This window comes from Aythya marila, assembly GCF_965140915.1.
Source record: "Aythya marila genome assembly, chromosome: 1".
Classification (NCBI taxonomy): Eukaryota; Metazoa; Chordata; class Aves; order Anseriformes; family Anatidae; genus Aythya; species Aythya marila.
Genome location: NC_139042.1, coordinates 127296394 through 127317965, shown reverse-complemented (window position 1 = coordinate 127317965; position 21572 = coordinate 127296394). Strand labels below are relative to the sequence as shown.

The following is a 21572-nucleotide window of genomic DNA, read 5'->3' as shown; positions in this document are numbered from 1 at the left end:
GATGAGGTGGTCCTAAGTTCTGGAGGCCACATTCATCTGTGTTGATGAAAGACAAGCAGAAGAAGCAACCAAGTCTTTGTTCTCCTGAGAAACATTTTATACATTGAGCTAATAGGAATCAATCAACTACCACTACAGTAGATGTGTCTACCTCCAAATGGGGAAAGGTCTCCCTCCCCACCTCTCCCATCAGAAGCTTTGGGGAATGGAGCAACTTACACAGCTTAGCATGAGGCTTGGGCAGAGACACTGGAAATAATGCAGCCACTCAGGAACATGGGGATTTCACTGACCCAAGATGTCAAGGCAATCATGAGGAACCTGAGAGGAACCATTGGGAAAAACCCCTTTCCTCTAAGGACCTGCCCATTGCAGTCAATATTCTTACTGTACATTGAGTTTCATGAAAATGCAGTGCAACATCACTTACTTCCTCTCCTTTCTGTGTGTCTCCATCTGCCATATAAGACAGATCCTCAGAAGTACTGTTGTGCCCTGTGGTTCTGACCCTCCTCATTCTTTTCACACTTGGCTCCTGCATGAGCACTTAGTTTTTCTAAAGGAAGGGTTATCTTATTTCCTCTGTCATTTTATAATCATCTTTGGCATGTGGCTCACTGCTAATCTGTGGTATTTTACTGTTCCTGAATATCTCTCCCATGTCCCTTAGTAGTGGTGTGCAAACACCACATCCTGTTTCATCAAAGAAACCATGCAATTCTAATCCTTGTCACACAGCTAAGCCACCCCTCTTTGTAATCCTGGGATAACCATGTCTTCCAGCAGTGTATCAATTCCATCCCCTAATACCTTACTCCTCTCAGTGTAAAAAAGGGATTTTCTGCTTAGAAGAATAGAGAACTAGCAATGATGAAAATTTCTCACACCAGCAGGTCTGCAGAGCATCCTCATTGTAGCTGTGTATATTCCCTTCCCTTTTTCCCTCCCTCTACTTCATTAACTCTTGTCTTGGGTTCTCCCCACATGAGGGCTGAAGTCCCTCAGTTTTAACACCCTGTGATATCCTATCCTTTTGTCCTACTATATTATCACAGCCCTCAGTCCTGGCTGGTGTCCCTAGAACAGTGTGCTGGGCCTCTCTGGAGCAGAGAAGCTTTAAAATGTTGGCATTGTACTACATAATTCAGAAAAGAAACCGCAAATGTACTTGCTGCCTACAGCAAGACTGTCAACAATGTAAGTGGGCATCCAAGAAATCTGTATGCAATGTGATCTGTTTAAATCCTATCCCTGAAGATCAGATTAGATATCTCTCCTTCTCTGTTACTCATTTGTCCTGCAAGCACTTGTCTCAGCAGAATAATACAAATGGGCTTTTCTAGGCTTTCCTAGCACATAAGTCAGAATGAACTACAACCTTCTTCAAAATCCATAGACTCGGGCTATGTTTTGTAGTGCATTATGCAACTAGACAAATTGTAAATGAGATTCACAAGGCAATTCCTGGCAGAACTGGTTGGAAGCCTGCTGAGGCTATTTGTTTTTCTTATCAGTACTCCGAATCCTCCCGGAAACCATGTTAAGATACATGAAAGACAGGGAGGTGAGTGGAGATAGCCAACATGGCTTCACAAAGGGCTAGTCAGGTTTGACTAATTTGGTGGCCTTCTAAGACAGAATGACAACATTGGTGGACAAGAACAATGGCTGTCATCTACATTAACTTGTGCAAAGTTTTTGATATGGTCCCACCGAACACCCTTGACTGTAAATTGGAGAGAAAAGGATTTGATGGATGGATTATTCAGTGAATAAAGAATTGGCTGGAGGGTTATACTCAAGGAGCTGCAGTCAATGGTTCAATATGAAGGTGAAGAACTCTGAGAAGTGGTATCCCTTAGGTGTCTGTACTAGGACCGGTACTGTTTAATGTTTCCATCAGTGACACGGACAGTGGGATTTAGTGCATTTTAGCAAGTTTTCAGATGACACCAAGCTGAACGCTGCGGATGATACTACAAAGGGAAGGGATGCCATCCAGAGGAACCTTGATAGACTTGAAAAGTGGGCCCATGTGAATCTCATGAAGTTCAACAAGGCCAAATACAATGTCCTGCACCTGGGTCAGGGCAATCCCAATCATCAGTACAGACTGGGTGATGAATGGGTTAAGAGAAGTCCTGTAGGGAAGGACTTGGGGGTTCTGGTGGGTGAAAAACTCTGCATGAGCCAACAATGTTCTCTTGCAGCCCAGAAGACCGATTTATCCTAGGTTGCATCAAAATAAACATTCCCAGCAGGTTGAGGGATGTGATTCTCACCTTCTACTCTACTCTCATGAGACCCCACCTGGAGTACTGCATTCAGCTCTGGGCGTCCCCGCACAAGAAGGACGTGGACCTGTTGGACCAAGTCAAGAGGAGGGCCACAAGGATGATAAAAGGGCTGGAGCACCTCTCCTGTGAAGAGAGGCTGAGAGGGTTTGGGTTGTTTAACCTAGAGAGGAGAAGTCTCTGGGGATACCTTATTGTGGCCTTCCAGTACTTAAAAGGGGGCTCACAAGAAAGGTAGGGAGGGACTCTCTGCCAAAGGAGTGTAGTGATAGGACAAGTGACCAGTAATGTTTTTAAACTGAAGGAGTAGATTTAGATTAAATATAAGGACGAAATTCCTCACTATGAGGGTGACGAGGAACTGGGACAGGTTGCCCAGAGAAGTTGTGTAAGTCTTCACCCTGGAAGTGTTCAGGTTAGATGGGGCTTTGAGGAGCCTGATCTAGTGGAAGATGTCTCTACTAATGGCAGGGGGGCTAGAACTGGATGATCTTTAAGGGACCTTAGTTTGCTTTTAACCCATACAATTTTATGATTCTATGATAGGGCCTTTTGTCCATATAGCCCCAGTCCAGATTGCTACTGCAGGATAGCTTCTTTACATTGCTACTGCAGGATAGCTTCTTTATATAGCTTCCTCTGATAAACTAGGAACTAAAGTTCACCAGCCTCTTCCCCACAAACTTTCCAATAATTATTGCACCAGGCAATAAGGTAGCACAGTCAGGGTTCATTTCAGCATTTGCAAGGAAAGACACATAGTCAGAAGAGTCCTTTTTCGTTCGTGAAAAGAGGCATCATTCACCTATTCTAAGGAGTACTGGGTAAAACAAAAACTTTTTTTTTTTTTTTTTTTTTTGGCTGTGTGGTACAAACCAGCTCTTTAAAATGTTGTAATATGTACATGGGATGGACTAGTATGGTTTCACAGAGGCAGGGTGCCAGGACATATTACGTAAGATGTTGATCTTTCTTAAATGTTAAATTGGATATAAAACAGCCGGTTTCCACTTCTCCTTTCTGGCAACAGGCCAGCCTCATGTAATTCCATATAAGATGGGCCCCTCACAGCAGAATAGCTGCTCAGGGTATCAACAGAACACAGAAATTGCAGCAGTCCTGTGGATAATGTCTGTTCCCTTCTCAAGAATAAAGGGCATGTTCTTCCTCTTGTTACTCACATGGTTTTGTTCTGGTCAGCCTGCACCTCCACTCTTACGTTTCTCTGTCTACCTGGATCCTTTAAACATGGTATACCTTCGTTGGGACCATGATGAACAGGAGATGATGACTTTTGAGCTGCAGGTTCACACAACTGGCTGGGTGGCGTTTGGATTCAGCCCTCATGGAGAGTTGCCTGGATCTGACATTGTGATTGGAGGTGTCTTCCCTAATGGCAGCATCTACTTCTCTGTAAGTTGAAAAGCCTTCTGAAAAGTCTTCTTCTGCACCCCTCTTTGCCAAGGGCCACGTTATCAGTGTGTTGTCTTGAGAGCATATGGGCTTAACCGACTAAAGCTAGCTATCTGGGACCATTTTAGATGCTATAGTAGCCTCTGACTGAAAGAGTCCAAAAGGTCCCAGGTCTTCTGCAGGTCCTGTATCACGGCTGCTATCCCCATGCAGCTACCTCACATACACTATGATATCCCAGATGGCACTAGATGTTGTTGTTAGGCAAATAAACTGATCCCATCTGTGAGTCAAAACCACAGCTATAACCAATTAGATTTGATCAAAGCAGTCACCTACCGTGAAAGTAGAAAAGGCTGCTGGGAGAGTTACTTCAGACAGGATTCTGATGTGAAATTCCTCTGTTTTTCCTCACTTTCAAAGGTTTTTAACTTTTTCAAAGGTTAAATAAAATTCAAGAAAATTATGGTTTGTTTACTACAGATGTTGAGCGGATGGGGAGGAGAACAGCTTTTCACATTTCCCTGCCATTTATGCATTCAGCTGTCTTGATTTTGTGTAGGAGCTCATAGCCTATCAGAATTGTGGTCTAGCTTTGCAAAGTGGAAGAGACCTCCTTGGAGCCTAGCTTTGACCTGAGTATTGTGAATGGGAGTCCTCCTACCAAAGTAAAGTTGTTAGAGAGGCAGTCATCTGGATTGAACTAGCTTTCTGAGTTTCTTCTGGAGTAAGTGGAGAGATGTGTTCACCTCCACAGGTGGCTTCTTCCTGACAGTGTTAAATGCTCCAGTAGGAATAGGATAGAACACCCTTGGGGCTTGATGATTTTTTCCATTGACTGTAAAGGCAATAACTAAGGTTAGATGCCTGATGTTAAGGCAGCTGAACTGCAGATGAAGAAAATACCCATTAGGGTGCTAAACGCAAAAACGCTGTGTTTGTTTGTTTGAAAGAAATAGTTTAGTATTATCCAGACACAGGAAAAGAAGAAGGTACACCGATTAAATATTTGCAATTCAAAGTGGTTTTAGTTTGCTCAGACATTTTATTTTACCTATTCACATAACAGCAAAATGTGTTTTGCATGAAATGTGTCTACATTTTCTAAAGTCAGTGAACTTTGGAGGAGGTGAGGTAGCTAGCTTTACTTATAGTCTAGTTGTTTGCAAAACTGCTCTTGTAATACTGAGTTTTAAATCTTCTTTTGATTGTGACACAATGAGTTATGGGGGTAAATGAAACTACAGGAGGGAAATAATATGGACAACTTAGAAGAAACTGTTGCTTGTACTTTGTTTAAGAGTAATTACAATAATAATAATAATTTATGGTAAAATGAAAGCATTTAACAACTCCTAAAATGTACACCCTAAAATAAGAAATTGAAGTATTCAGTTTCAAAATTATTAATATTAAACTTTCCATAATATTCAGATTAAATATTTAACATTTTCATAGTTTCTCTGCCTTGGTAGCTGGAATTCTTTGCTTAAATTAGAAAATCACTTCAGTCCCACAGACATCCTACTTTTTATCAGCTTTACTACATATAAGAAAATATGTCCCAATGATTTAAATCTGGAGACATTATAGTAAGCAAGCACATTACTGAACACAAAAATCTACATGTGTTGTAGGATGTGTGTCATTTCTCCTGAACCCATGAAACAGACTGTGGAAAAATTTGCTAGTTAACATAAATGGCATTTATGTGGAGCTTTCTCTTTGTGTTCTTCCCTTAATCCTTTTTCTTGTATCCTTGGTTTTTGTTTTAATCCCCTTTTTTACTTCAACCATGCCAAACTCATTATCTGAATAATGACCAATGGGTGGGAAAACTACCCCAAAAAATGTTGGATTTCTGTTTGTTGTTGTTACAGCTGTTCACTGCTTTTCTCTCTCTCTCTTTTTTTTTTTTTTTTTTTATGATATATTTAATTTTACATATTTTTTCAAAGTACTTCACTTGCAAAATACTTATCTTTAAATTGTGATCTTAGAAGCTTTGGTATGCCCCAAATATTTCATATCTAAACTACCCCTGTTTTTCAGCAGGGCTTGCTTTACCTCCCAGTTCCTGTGTAACTTAGCCAAATGTGCTAAAATACCCTGGTATGCAGGAGGGGACACCCTCTGTCAGGGAGTAGGGAAGATCCTCTAGGACCCATCCTATCCAGGCCATCCTCTGGGCAATGGGACACCAGGGGCTTCTCTTCCCTTGAGAAGCTGGATGTAGCAGGACTGGATGGGAGTTATCTTTGATTTATTTGTGGAAATCGGTGGTGAAAGCGGGGGAGATTTTTTGGTGAAAGATAGACTTAGATTATTCAGGTACCACCAACAGTAATTAGAAACATGGCTTCCTGGAGTGTAGGAAGTTTTCTCCTCTCTATGGCTTCTACCACTCTTCCTTTTCCAGGATTTTCATGTGGTAGATGATGCAGCCCTTGAGGAAGATGATAGCCAGGACTACCAACTGCTGTCAGTGACAGAGAACGAAACCTCTACCACCATGCTGTTCAAGCGCCACCTCCGGACGTGTGACTCAAATGACTTGGATATCACAGTAAGGAAGGGGACTGGTCAAACAACAAACCAAACCAAACTGCTCTCGTGTCCCACTGTAGTCCCAGTTTCTCTGGATAAGATCTGAGAATAACAAGATTTTCTCACAACAGTAAAGTTACAGGAATATGAAGAAAAATATGGTATCATATGGCCACATTTATAATGCCCATTTCACCCATTGATATGTTTTATATTTTCTTACAATGTTTTCCATCAAATAATTGTGATGATGTAAGTCTCAGTGTTTTCTTAAGCTTGAATACAAGTTTAGGCTACGCAAAAATGTTTGTCCAGAGGTAAGTGTATATTCAACATTTTTCCAGAGTTCAAATACACGCTCAAAAAAATAGTTACATTCCTTTGAAGTGACAGACCTTCCTAATTACCTTCACTAATTGGAAGGAATATAATCCCATTCTAAATGGTAAGAATGTTCAGACTTCCAAGGCTACTGCTGTTCTTGCATGGTGGGGCAGATCCAGGCAGGAATGTATGCTCAGTGTTAGCTGCTAATGGAGAATCATGGTACTACAGTTTTGTTAGCATTTTTTGTTAAGTCTTGTAGCAATTCTTAGTAAAAGTTTCTGAAGCCAGCACCCTTTATTTGTAAGGAAAAAAAAAAAAGTGTGTGTGTATATATATAGATAGATAGATATACACACACAAATATACAAATATATGTATATATTGTTTTTGTGCCTGGACAAGGCAAATTTTATGTGTTATAGTGATTAGTTTCTGTTGTGTGTTCTGATATGTTGCCTGATTGCCCATGTGTAATCTACATACCAAACATTCACGTTTATAATACAGGTGACTTTTAACTGCAGATGGTTAGTATTGTATTGGATTTTAATATGTGTGCAGCAGTATAATGCAGATGGTATGGGTGAATTACATGTTTATCGTTGATGGGAATGAATTAAGATTTTCCAATGAAACACTCTTATTACAGATGGACACAGCACGTCTCATTACTGCATTTGGCACCGATGACACAGTACAACTCTTTAAGGGCCAAAAATTTTCTAAATCTCTTTTCTTGATGAGATACAGAAGTCCATCCAACTCAACTGACCCTAAAATATTCTTCACCTATGACCTGAGGCTGGACAACGTAAGTATTGGACAAAAAAGTTAGCTCCCAGGCTCAATGTCTAAGCTGTGCTTGCTCAGAGTTGTGGATAGGTGAACTGGAATGCTGGAGCAGGCTACCTGGGATGTGTTAGAGGAGGAGGACAGACTTACTCAGAAAAGAAATGATATATGTATGTGCTGTGCTTGAGACTCTAGACATACAGGAATTAAAAATTATTGATTGAACAGGTTAATTGTTAAGACTTGGTGGTGCTGACCACTGTATTTTCTCTTCACCAGAATGGAGTTTTATCTTCTTGAACCTTCATTCAAGAATCATTTCACTGATTGCTACCAGAACCCCATTAGTCTCTTGCTAACTGCATCACCTTTCTCTCCATCCTGACTGGAGGAACAGGGTCCAGTTCTGTTTTTTTTGTTCTCTTTGCACAGCCTTCTTTTGGCTTCTCCACTTTCCTGCACATGTTATTGTGTTGCCAGAGGAATCTTCAGGTGACTTGTGTGTCTGCTTCTTTTACAGTTTGCTGTTCCCATTGAAGAAACCAAATATGCCTGTACTTTTCTTCCACTGCCCAGGGTTAAGCAGAAACACCATATCTACAAGGTAAACTGGGGAAAAAACAGGACAGAACAGACTTGTTCCTTCAATTATGCTTGCAAGTCTGTCCCTTACAGCATTTTTAGCATAAATCAGGGAGCATTCCATGTGTCCTTCACTGCCATTGGGATGAGCCAGTAAATTTGTCTGGATTGCGTAAAAAGATTCTCTGCCTCATTTCTAACCTTGGAATTATCTTTGTCTTTATGTACATCACACCTGAAGAAATCTTCCTACAAGTCTGATTCTCTCAGTGTAATGAACTCAGGCCAAGTTACCTATCAGTATCTTTGAGAGCAAAGGGAGCCTGCAGAATTTTCTGTATTTGAAATAAATTCAAGGACTTTTCCTTTTGTTCTTGGAAATTTCTAAGCATATCTATATAAAAGGCAAAATTAACACTTGAAGCAGTTTCAAGATTGGATACGAAAAGAAAAGATCATGAATTTACCAAACCTAGATTAATTCTCAAATTAAGATAATTTTTCTTTAATGTCACACAACCTTTTTTAATTTTGTAGGTTTTGAAGGTTTAAAAAAGAGATGTTCCAATGTATTAATGTAGAATTTCAGAACGAAGAATTTACATGGACTGGAAAAGTGAGAATTTAAAGGACAAAAAGACAAGCCGACAAAACAAACTCATGAGTTTTAGTCAGTTCTGGTGGTAACATCAGGATTTTGAGGCCTGATCTCACTGGTACTAATAAAACTTCAATGATTCATAAACAGATCCAGGTTATTTGCAGGTTTATTTTAAACTATCTTGATTATAGTTGTGTTGGCACAACTGAGGGGTCAGCAAGTTACAGTGAACCTAGATTAAGCATCCAAAGTCAAGGTTCTTTATCTTGCTATTCAGCCAGTAAAGTGGTTCATGAGGTAAACTAGTTATATTTCTAGTCTGGAATCCCACTGCCCAAAATAGTAGGGCAAATAGACATCCCTATAATTCTGATTAAAGAAACGTGCTTTAGAGGAAAATGCAATTAAATTCCGAAAAACATGGACTCTGCTGGATGTGTATTGAAATTAGTAGATAAACCATCATCTAGTTTGCCATTCATCTTGTGAATCTGACTTTCTGTTCCCTCAAGCTGTGGTTAGCTGTTCTTCCTTGTTGCTTGAGAAATAAATATTTTAGGAATGAAAATAACTTTTTTTTTTTTTTTTTTTTTTTTTGTCTCTTTATCTTGCTTACAGTTTGAACCTGTTATAACTCCCCACAACATAACTTTAGTTCATCATATTCTGGTTTACGCCTGTGGCAATGCCAGCGTTTTACCAAGTGGCATAGATGACTGCTATGGAGCCAATCCAGATTTTGCCCTGTGCTCTCAGGTGGTTGTGGGCTGGGCTGTTGGAGGAGAGGTGAGTCTGTCATTCCCTTCCTTATTTCTTGTTGTGAATAGTGGTAACCCTTTTTGTCATCTTATCCAGTAACACCTCACTGTCCTGCAGAGCCAGTCAAATTGGAGGTCTCTCATTTTATTCTCACTCAAGTCATCTGTGGCATCAGTTGAAGATGTTGATTTCTACATAGCTGTTGATACATGGAGTGTATGTGCATGTTATTATCATACAGGCATTGAACAGTTATTATATGTCAAATAGTAAGGCTTTAATTCTGACCTTTTGATAATGTTGACATTAATGTAACAAAACTCTCCTTGGACTAATCTTGCATAAGAGAAAGGAGTGTAACTACTCGCTGCCTTCATTCCTACTGGCTCCACTTGTTTTTCAGCATAATAAAATTAAAAGTTCAGTGAAACTGGTGCAATGGATGAATGGTTTAGTTAATACCCAGGGTTACACAAATTATAGCATCTATATTGTGATGGTTACTTCACTTCTCAGAGCAAAATGTATTTTGTGGTTCTATGGTATGGATGTACATAGGGAGGAAAAGATGTAGGAGATGAATTTTAGACAAAACACATTAATTTTATTTAGATTTCAAATTATGCAGTGCCAATGCTGATGTGAAATTCAATGCAAGAATTTATACTTTATATAAATATCCTATAAAATATAGTAACAAAATAAAAATGAAACCAAGCAAAAGAATAATGGAAAAATAAATTTTGAAAAGCCTTCCTTATTGCAATTCAGAAGAAAAAAATAATTAGAACAGGAATAATTTTTGACAACATTTTGCTTTTTAATGAAGTCTAAAAAAATATTCAATATTCACAGATGCAAGAAAATCAAAACTTTATTTTTCTAAGTTTCCATATTTTGACTCTGTCCAAAAACAGAAAAAAAAATAAAAAATAAAAAGAGAGAGAAGAGTTAAAATTACTCATTACTTCATGTAACTTTATTTCTCCACAAGTCTTATCAATTTCCAGATGATGCTGCATATTCCATCGGAACACCTTGGGACCCTCAGTATGTCCGACTGGAAATCCATTACAGCAATTTTGACTTGGTATCAGGTGGGTAATGTTGGGTAGTTGCCTGACAAAGAACAGCAGCAGGATAGTAGTCTCAGACCTCACCTACATACCAATTAAGAACCAGTTACTGAGTGAAATTCTTCCATGTATTGATCAGTACAACCTTCAGACAGTAAGAGGAAACTGAGAGGTGCTGAGAGTCAAGCAGTGACTATCTGGGTATTGAGGGGACTGGGGATGTGGACCTGGGAGCTGAGAAAGGTGAGGATTCAGACATGCACAGAATGGATGGAAAACTATGGAAATGGGTCATGTAAACCAGAGATGTTTCTAGAGTCATTGCTGAAGGAGTGGTTATTTTTATTTTAAAGGTTTGATCGACAGCTCAGGGGTACGAATCTACTATACACCAGAGGTACGAAAGTATGATGTGGGGATACTGCAAACAGGCATCTTCACCTTCCCTGTGCATTTCATTCCTCCTGGAGCAGAATCCTACAGATCTTATGGCCTTTGCAATTCAAGCCAGTTTGATGAAGTGAGTGTGGGGGAAAGACATTAAATCCTTCTTGATTTTTTTTGATCTTTCTCACTTTGGTCTTTCATCTTGCTCTAGACATGTCCAAAAGCCATTTGGTGCAGGGTGCCATCTTGCCTTTCATTTCTGCATGTTGCAAAATGAATAATTTTCTAGCAAAACTGCTCGGAAGAGACCCAGGGTTTGGCCCAAGAGCATTGGCAGAGCTGTGCAAGCATGTCAAAATCATGGCTCAAGTAACCATTCACATCATCTAAGTGAATGGGGTGTGTGTGTGTGTGTGTGTGTAAACAAAGAATGTAAAGCTCCCCAAGACCCCAAGGGAGTCTGTTCCACTACATGTGAGAATTTTGTCCTACCACAGGCATGTGGTACTGGTGCAGGAAGGCGCGTGCTGGGCTGGGAGGATGTGGTACAGTCTCTCAGGTCAAGAAGATACCTCTAGGGCAGAGAGCTCACATCCCTCTAAAAACTGCCATGGGGTTGCTTAAAACAGTCAATTCCAGTGGACTGTGGGATCCAGAGGATTTACCACCTCCAGGACTACTAGATACCCCTTTCACTGCTCCTAATCCCAGCTGAGGCTGGGGGCAAACTCCAAAAATACAGACATCCTCCACTCCACCCCAACCACCCAAACGCACATGACCAGAGAGTGGTCTCAGCTGGCCGCCAACAGATCAACATAGACAGGAGTACAGTACCTTTATGGGCACCCCATGGGTGAGCACAGACATGGGGGTACCCTTGTGAGCACACAAATGACCCAGTCCTGTTCCTGCTATCTGGCAAATCAAGGTTAAAATTCACTAGAGAAACACGTACATACTCTCATGCAGCTTTCACCGGTACTCGTACTACTGGGTCACTCCAATTTCTGGTTCACACTGTAAGTCCTTCCAGCATCTGTGCCCAGACCTAGGCCCCTTTTATGCAGTGTCTTGCAGGGACCTTGGGTCTTACGTATGTGTAGTACAGAAGGCACACTCACACAGAAAATAATTAGCAATAGAGTGTAACAAGTTAGTATATATAGACTGCAGAGGTCAAGTACCAGGCTTGGCCAGCCTAGTACACTGACCTTAACTCTACTTAAGTAAATTTGGACTCTTTCCTTCCTCTCCCCGTTGTCCTACATTTGTTACTATTTCCCTACCTTTGAAAATTTCCCTAAACATCCCATAACGTATTTTGCACATTCCCACAATCCACTTACAACATCCCATAAATTTTACTTTTAATTGAGTGATTTTACATTTTTACAATTTTAAAAGTTTTACGATTTTAACTGCACATCCTATAAGAGGTTTGCTCCTTCATATGAGCTCTGAGGTAACCTTGGTTTTCTTCTTCTCACCAATTATTACGATTCTCTTTGAAACTTTTCTGGTTTACACTTTGGTCATTCTCTTAATAGCCCATTGATTGTTCAGTCTTATATATAAATATACTTACAGTACCCAGCTTGAGAAATCACAGACTCAGACACCTATTATAAAGTACCTAAAGTGAAATTTTCAGAAAGGCTCACCAGAACCTTTCTACAGTAACAACCTACATGAGGAGACAAGCTAAACCTTGTTGTTTGTTTGTTTGTTTGTTTGTTTTTTTAAATGCTAAGTTTAGAGAGGTTCAGTCAAGCTTTTGACTTGATGGACAGGCTTGAATGTGTATTGCAAAGCTCTGACTGTAAGACATGACCCACTTTTTTTTGGACTGCAGATGAATGGGACACCAGTTCCAGATCTGCACGTCTTTGCCTACTTGCTTCACACTCATCTGGCTGGCAGAGGAGTGAAGGTTGCCCAATACAGGTAAGAGACATATTCTTGCCCTTGCCATGGGCTCAGTCACTGACTCTTGGGTCAGAGCAGGCAAGAATCCTGCTCCTGGGGTCATTTCCATTCTGAAGGTGCAGGAGACTCCATAGAGCCTGAACTGTAGTGCCAACAACTAGCTCTGAAAAGAAGTTCAGTGAAGAGTGAAAGAGTAGGACTGCATGTCCTGTCAAACAAAATAGCCCCAGGCAGTGAGTTCAAGCACTGCACTGCTGCTCTTCTACACTGGTCAGCTGCAACAAGGTGCTCTGAAATGTCTGGACCTGCTTGCCAGACTCACCCCAAGGCTATATAGTTGCGTTTCTGTGGCTTGCATGTACCAGTTCCCGTGGGCTGTATAGGCAAAATTCTAGTGGGTTTGGTTTCCTTTACCACCCTCCCACTCTAAAGATTTCATCTCCCCTATGCACTGTCTGATCACACCACAAGCCATGAGGTGTGAACTCTCACTTTAGGCTCTGAAAATAGCAAATCATGGTCTGCAGCATATTGTTTCAACACTACTTCTACCAATTTAAATTTATAAATAAATAAATAAACTGAAGGGGGAGGGAAGAAAAAAGTTGTGCTTTAGGCCAAAAAGACGTAACAGAGGTCCAAGTGCTTGGTAGCATAGGTATGAACGCTTTCTCTTCCTTAGGTTTCTAATTTCAGAACAACCCAGTATGACCATCATGTTTCAGACTTTACAGGTAGTCAGGCACTTAGACTTAGACTATTTAGCCTGAGAACAACCCGTGACCCTATGCTGCTTAGCCATATGGGTGTAGCTCAAGACATTAACAGTGTGACCAGCAGGGCTAGGGAGGTGATCGTCCCCCTGTACTCAGCTCTGGTGAGGCCGCACCTCGAGTACTGTGTTCAGTTTTGGGCCCCTCGCTACAAGAAGGACATGGAGGTGCTTGAGAGGGTGCAGAGAAGGGCGACGAAGCTGGTGAGGGGCCTGGAGAACAAGTCCTACGAGGAGCGGCTGAGGGAGCTGGGCTTGTTCAGCCTGGAGAAGAGGAGGCTCAGGGGCGACCTTATCGCTCTCTATGGGTACCTCAAGGGAGGCTGTAGCGAGGTGGGGGTTGGCCTGTTCTCCCACGTGCCTGGTGACAGGACGAGGGGGAATGGGCTTAAGTTGAGCCAGGGGAGTTTTAGGTTAGATGTTAGGAAGAACTTCTTCACTGAAAGGGTTGTGAGGCACTGGAACAGGCTGCCCAGGGAAGTGGTGGAGTCACCATCCCTGGAAGTCTTCAAAAGACGTTTAGATGTAGAGCTTAGGGAAATGGTTTAGTGGGGACTGTTAGCGTTAGGTCAGAGGTTGGACTCGATGATCTTGAGGTCTCTTCCAACCTAGAAATTCTGTGATTCTGTGATTCCAGCAACATTATAATATTAGAGTGCTCACCGTGACAGCTTCAAGGTGAAGTTCTCTGTCTATACAGCATCACTGATGCATCTGGGATGTGATGTGGGTCCCATTGGAATGCTAAGAAGTTTTGGCATTGCTTGGTCTTTACGTGGCTGTGCTCTCACACTAAATTCCCAGACCTCTCTGTCTAGAGAGTTCATAGGATCATAGAACAATTTGGGTTGGAAGAGACCCTAAAGATCATCCAGTTCCTACGCCCCTGCCATGGGCAGAAACACCTCCCACTAGACCAGGTTGATCAAAACCCCATCCAACCTGACCGTAAACACTTCCAGGAATTGGACATCAACAACCTCTCTGGGCAACCTGTTCCAGTGCCTCACCACTCTCATACTGAATAATTTCTTCCTTATATATAATCTAAATCTAACTTCTTTTAGTTTAAAACCATTACTCCTTACCCTATTTGTTCAGTTCACTTAGGATGAACATATATATGAGAAATGACTCTTACAGATTTTACCATGTTAGAACCATGCCCTGAAATCACCTCAAGCACAAGTTCCAAAACAGAAAGTCAAGTGTTGAAACAATTTCTGAACAGATCTGATTCAGTCACAGTGAGCTGTGGGGGGTGATTATTTTTTTCTGGGATTTCCCCTGTAGGATGACTATGTTGTTCTCAGTTATTTGTCTAATTAGTGGAGCCCTCAGCCTGTTTGGAAGTTGGTCTTGGTAAATTATAGCAGATTGTGATTATTCTTGATAACAATTTAGGGACTTTCTGTGGTTGTCCCTGGCTGAAAGTTTTTCTCTGAAAGGTAGCTTTATTTTTCTGGAGCCTTTGACTCAGGGCTTTGGTAGCACAGGTCTCTCTCCTTTTTAGGTGTTTAGTTTCAAAATATCCTTATGTGCCAAAGCACCCATAGCAAGTAAAAGTGAGGAAGGTAAAGCTATGTTGTTTCAAATTATAGCAGTAGTTTGGGGCTCCTTCTCTTAATGTGAGTCGCATGATACACATAAACTGTGCATTATGTGACAAAGCATCTTCTTTCTTATCATTTTGGAAGTACTCAGCAAGATCTAATGACTTGTAATGTTGATGGATTAACAATGCTCAAGCTGAGCAAAGACCACCTAAGGAGATGTAACATAAACCAGTTTAGAGATAACAAATAAAAATTAAAATATCAGTATAGAAATATCAAATTAATTTATTTTTGATGCACCTGCAAGGGAGGGTCTACAGAGCTTGCCAGCTCTAGTGTGCTAGGGTCAGAGAATCTTTCTTTTGGTGCTTTATATTACAGGTATTGGAGTTCTTAATTCTGGGATCCCAGAAAATTTTAGGAAAAAAATTTTTTGAATTGTGTGTTTGGGACACACAAAATGTTTGGGACCGTCACTAAAAATGTGTTGTATAAGTTATGTAAAAAAGAGATCAAGCATGATGTCTGGATGGGATTTTCCTTGGCTCCATTTATTTCATGCGGGAATCAGTTATTTCACACTCCCCTCTGCAAACATTATAACCATCTCCCCTTGTACATCTTTGCCAGGAATGAAAAACAGCTGGGGATCATCTGTGAGGACAACAAGTATGACTTCACCTTGCAGGAGATTCGGGACATGAAGGAAATCCTTGTAATCAAACCAGTACGTTCGTTCATTCCTCTTCTGGAATGTAGCTGTGGGGGAGCAAGCTGGGGAGATGGCATGCATCAGAGATGCTAGAATATGTTTACATATTCTGTCCTTCATTCCACTTCAGACTTTGGCCTCTTTCCTGCATGTGGTTGTTGTCTGTGGTCTGTCTGTACAGCTCTGATGGAATGACCTACTGTGTTCTCTAGGGGGATGAAATCCTGGTCGAATGTAACTTTCAGACACTGGATCGGTCAGGGATTACTTTTGTAAGTTTCTTTTTCTACCTACCATTTTTCCATTGTTTTTAAAACTAGTTTAGCCCCATTAACATCCTTTGGGCAAATTTAATATGGCACTGTCAAATGCTTTTAGTGCTAGACACAACATCAGACGTACCGAGGCATGCCTTGCAAGGTTGTGCTGTGGCTGTAGAGTAGCTCACCATTAAGACCCTCCTACTCTAGGCTTATGAGCAGATCCCAAAGATGTCTTGCACCTAATACCATACAAGCTAACCCTCGTCCAAAAAGTCATATGCAAGTAGAGAAACTTGCAGCCAAGTTGTTTTTCAATCACTGAACAACTTTATTTAGTGGACAGTTTGGGTCAAATACAGAAAGTGAACTAATCTGGCAGTTGGATCTTACTTAGACTTCTCAAAATATAAAGTAATTCTTTTTAACTTTTCTTGTTCAGATCTCAACCACTAGTTTAATTATACCTGTACACTTCTGCAGAACACAACACATAAGCAATTATTGACATACTCTAGCTTCATAACTGACTTATTTCAGAGCACATACAATGTAGAGATCAAATATTATAGATATATCAGATATTTCCCTTAATGTTTCAGAAGAACTTTGCAAAGTTTCAGACTTTAAGATCCCCTAGATTGAAAGACAAATACAGTAGTCTTCTTGAAAGACAAAATAAGTAAGTTTAAGTTATAAAATTACAGAGCAGCCTATTTATTGAACTGCTGGGAGGATTCTTCAGTTTTAACTGACAATCAGATTCTTCTTTTTTCACCACACACAATCTGCATGATATGTAAACAAGAGTGCTTTCCTGAGGAGAAACTGTCTCCCCTTTGAATCTCAGTAGGCCTCTGAGTCATCCTTATGTCTTTGCAGGCTGGGCCAAGCACCATGAATGAGATGTGTCTCTCATTCCTCTTCTACTACCCTCGTAACAACATCTCCAGCTGTATGGGCTACCCTGACATTTTGTATGTTGCGCATGTACTCAAGCAGGAGGCCTCAGAGTGAGTCCTGAGTCAGCATGTTTCTGGAGGTAGCAGAGCAAAATGTAGCTATCAAGAATGGTAAATAGAAAAGAGAATGTAAATGAAATGGTCTTAGGGAAGATATACCCACATATCTGGATCTGTCAAGTTGAATTGCCTTGTTGCAGGAATTTATCAACTCCATCACCTTAAAAATCTCTTCTTTTTCCCCTTTCTCCTCACTGATTGTCTTCTCTACTTCCCCATTTCCCCTTACTCCCTCCTCAGTGCAGTGGAAGGAATGATGGCCATGGACTTTGTTGACTGGAACAACGAAACTGTCAAAACTGCAGAGAAAGCAGCCAAGGAGGCAGATCAAATAGTTGTGATTAAAACCATTAATGTAAGTCCCCCTTCTGCACTATTTCTGGTTGGTGTCACCTCTGAGATTCTGAGAGTTAAGCACAGCTGAAATACAGAGCCAACACACACCACCGTGAGCTTATCATAGCTTATCTACAGTTTATCTATTGGAACTGAAAGAGAGTACTTGAATTATGAAAGCCCGTCTCTTAGGCTGTAACTGCAAGCAACTGTCCAAGAGATGTTTAATAATCATTTACCATTGTTCTAAAAGAGTTAAATGTTCTTCAGTGGAAACAAAACAAAACAAAACAAAAACAAACAAACATTTTTGCATCTCAGTAATATACCAGTGCTTAACAGGTAATGCTACAGAAGGGTATTTTTGATGCAATAAAAAATAAAGTAATGCTGAAGATCCCTCAAGCAACATGGGAGTTAGGATGATCCAGAAAGCTCAATCTCATGGGACAAGGTTTCCTAGCCTTACTTCTCTAACTACATGTCAGCCTGATTTTACAGATAAATCAGGGGAAAAAATCTCTTTAACTGAGAAAGGATGTACCTCCTCTCTCAGAGGGCTTCTCTTCTGTTCATGACTTTTTCTGAGATGACTAGTTACTCATCCAGACAACAAGAAATTTGACTAAAACATATCCAAAACTTACAGTGCTATCTGAATTTTTGTGGCTCCCAACTTATTTAAAAAGAGAAACTATAATTTTATTTTGCCTCTTTCCTTCCATCCCCAGGAAATCCAGAAAAATGAGAGTGGTCTCATCAGAGAAATTCATATTCCAGAGCGGGCTGTCTGTCACAATATTTCTGTACAACAGACACTGTCAGATCTGAGAGCTACTGCAAACCTTCGTTTGACCGCAGTACACAATTTTGAATCCTCAACCACCAAAGAATTTGTTTCACTTCCTCTTCTTTTTCTCACACAGCTGTTGTTTGCTTGGATTATTTTTTCCTCTGAGTATAGGAAGTGAGGGGCAGAATACTAGAACAAATCATTGGCCTGATGAAGAAGTCACTATAATTACCACGTGGTATCAGAGTATTCCAGCCCCAATGTGAACACGAGAAGATACTTAAATAATAGAATATTCTCTCCCTTTGGAAGAAATAGGTTCTGTGTGTATTGGCATTTATTTTATTTTCATGAAAAATACTTTCTACTGTAGTTTGTTCTAAATCAAAAAACAAACAAAACCAATGTACTATAATGCAGTAAAGACAGGAATATGATGTCAATTATTGAATAGCTGGTGAATAATTATTAAATCCAGAGCTTACATAGATGGGTTATGATCTATATTTGCTCACAGATATTTCAGTAATTGTTATCTAATCTCTAGTTATATACTCACAACCTGCACTTAGGTCAGTATAGAAAACTAGGCTCCTTAGTTATTAAAACATTTTAATTAATAATCCAAGTAATATATTTGAATGTAAAGCCAGTAGTGCCATATCCAGCATTAAAGTATGTATTCCTATGACTGTACACCAGGGAATTTATCTACTGATTGCCAGGTAATGATGAGGCAATGGCTGGGTGTTTATTGACTAATAGACCTGAAACATCATCAAAATGTGAAGACATAGAACAACTCAAGAATCCCATGCCTTGACATTAAATATATGCAAGTGTAATGGCTAATCTATCATGCTGAAGTTTTCCTGTTTTCCTTTCTAACTGTACATAGATATTTTCTTGCAGTGTGACACCTAAGGAACTGTGACTCTGAAATTAAATTTAGAACCTCTCCAACTTTAACCCTGTCATGATATTCTACAAAGCAGGCTAGGAATCCTCAAAGAAATATCATGAAAATATTCTTCACAAACCAAAATACGTTCATATAAAATATTATTTAAAATAAATAAAAAAATAAAAAATAAAAGTTGATGTATTACTGGGAAAAGTGAAAAGCAGATATTCTCATTTCTAGTTTTTTCCTAAGCATTCTTTTATCAGTAGAAATATTTTGGTTATTATAATTTGGATATTATAATTTGGATATTATTATAGAGCTTTCTATATATAATGTTTAAGTGGAAAGGAGGTGAAGCTGATTTCTGAACCTGATGAAGTAAAGGTTGTTTTGTTTTTGTTGCATAGTATGTCCTGGGACAGACCATCATCCAGAACACAGATCTTTTATTAACAACTCAAATGTTCTACTATGGAAGACAAAAACATGATTTTAAACCAAAGGGACACCTGCTGCAGTGTGGTATCTGTAGCATATCAACACAGAACTTGGAGTTCTGCTGTAAGTTTTTACAGGCAAAAATTTTCCATAATGATGTCAAATAGCATGATGTGAAGTGTAGCAGAAGAATGATATATTTGCCAAATCCTTCTAAATCATCTTTTTCTGTTAACAATAATTTCCCTTTTTACATGCAATGATATTTCTTCTTGTAAGGCAGAATTTCAAAAGCACCTTTCCTGTGAGTAATTTCCTACAGTTTATAGTTCCTAAAAAAAAATAAAAATAAAAAAAATAAAAAATAATAATAAAAAAAACATTTTACAGTAAAAAGAGAGAAACGAAACAGAAAACAACACAGCCATATATTTTTTACTTTATTCAAGGTTTGCCTTTTCTTGCATGTTTCTTAAAAAGGTTACAAGACATTATGAATTAATGAGAAAATGAGCATCAGAAGAATGAGACACATCAAACTAAAGGATATAGGTCAAATGTGTTGGGTTGCTTTGCATGACTTCTTACTCATCTACTCATTTGTACATTAGCACTGGTCATTCAACATGAAGTCACGTACATGAATGACTTCACAGTAAGCAGGCTAACTTTTTAAGTGCAGCAATAGATGAATGAATCTGAAAGATTTCATGGCCAAACAGTAAGCTTCTCAGTTTCAGTAGGCTAAGCTCCTCAGTTCCAGTAGACTGAAGATGTATGCTGAGATGCCCTAGAGAAGACTGCAACAGCGTGATAGCATGCATAGGAACCCAAAATCATGTAAAATGGCCTGACCACATTTTGACTTCTGTAAACCGTATTTCAAGATGCCATTGCATCTGCAGTATGTTCAGACAGATTTATGCTGCTGAGAACACAACTGGTGGTAGAGGAGAACAACATCAAGAATAAATTTGAAATGTTTTTCAGTTTTCTGGTTCCAAGTTCCATTGGTCTCTGAACTGTATCCACATTTCCTGAAGCCATTTTTCTGTACTGATAGGTCAAGTTAACAGATGACATTCAAACAGGACAAGCTCTTCAGCTGCAAGTAAAATAGAGGTCCTTCAAAGGAAAAATAAATAAATAAATGAAAGGATAACAATGCAAACAGGGAATACAGCAGATCACGTCAGATAGTGTGGTCAGTTAATCCCAACTAGTACCTAAGCACACACCAGGTCCTTGCTCACTCCTCTCATCAGCAGGATGGAGAATAGGAAAGGTTAAAGTGAGAAAAACTTGTGGACCAAGATAAAAACAGTTAAACAAGTGAAGAAAACCAAAACAAAACAAAACAACAACAACAAAGTGATGCAAAGGTAATCACTCTCCATCTTCCACCAGCAGACTGATGCCTGATGAGTCCCCAAGCCATAGTTACTTTGGAAAAACTTCCCCCTCCATTTTTTATTGCTGAGCACAGCATCAGAAAGCATGGAATATCTCTTTGGTCAGTTTGGGTCATTTTTTCCAGATGTGTCCCCTCCTGGTTTCTTGCCCACCCTCAGACTCCTCACTTGTAGGGCACAGAGAGAAACAGAGAAGGCCTTCAGGCTGTGTAAGCACTGTTCAGACATGGCTAAGACATTGGTGTGTCACCAATTTGTGTCTTAGCCACAAATCTGAAGCACAGAATCACACTGCTACAAAGAGCATTAGCTCCATCCCAGCCAAACCAATCTGAACAGGAAGAACAGGTCAGACCACAAGATATCAAAAGAACACATACTTCCTCTGCGTGGTTTAGTAACTTTTCTAGAGTTTAACATAATTCACAAGCTGACAACCCATCATGAAAACAAATCTCTTTCTTTGGTCCATTCTCTTTGTACCATGTCTTTCACAGTCCTCTTCATGTTTTCTCTTTTATAGCCATGGGAAGAACAAGACTACCAGAAGAAATCTTTTCATGGTATATATTAATATGTGATTACTTATAAGACCCTCTTCTTATACTGGTACAACCTGCCATCAGGTCCTCTCTTCCTCACGTCCAAAAGTAGAGT

General features: G+C 39.8%; 1 protein-coding gene across 1 annotated transcript; it reads left to right on the top strand.

Annotated features, from left to right (window-relative positions):
• Positions 1-3382: 3382 nt before the first annotated feature.
• On the top strand, positions 3383-20623 carry LOC309873865 (putative DBH-like monooxygenase protein 2; the record flags this gene model as incomplete). The annotated part of the gene is made up of 13 exons (XM_082751641.1): positions 3383-3707; positions 6127-6273; positions 7231-7392; positions 7894-7977; positions 9175-9342; positions 10310-10412; positions 10745-10911; positions 12634-12725; positions 15666-15762; positions 15960-16019; positions 16890-17020; positions 17270-17384; positions 20567-20623. The coding sequence occupies exons 1-13, from the start codon at positions 3423-3425 to the stop codon at positions 20621-20623; spliced, it is 1668 nt and encodes a 555-aa protein (XP_082607767.1). The 5' UTR covers positions 3383-3422.
• Positions 20624-21572: the final 949 nt, after the last annotated feature.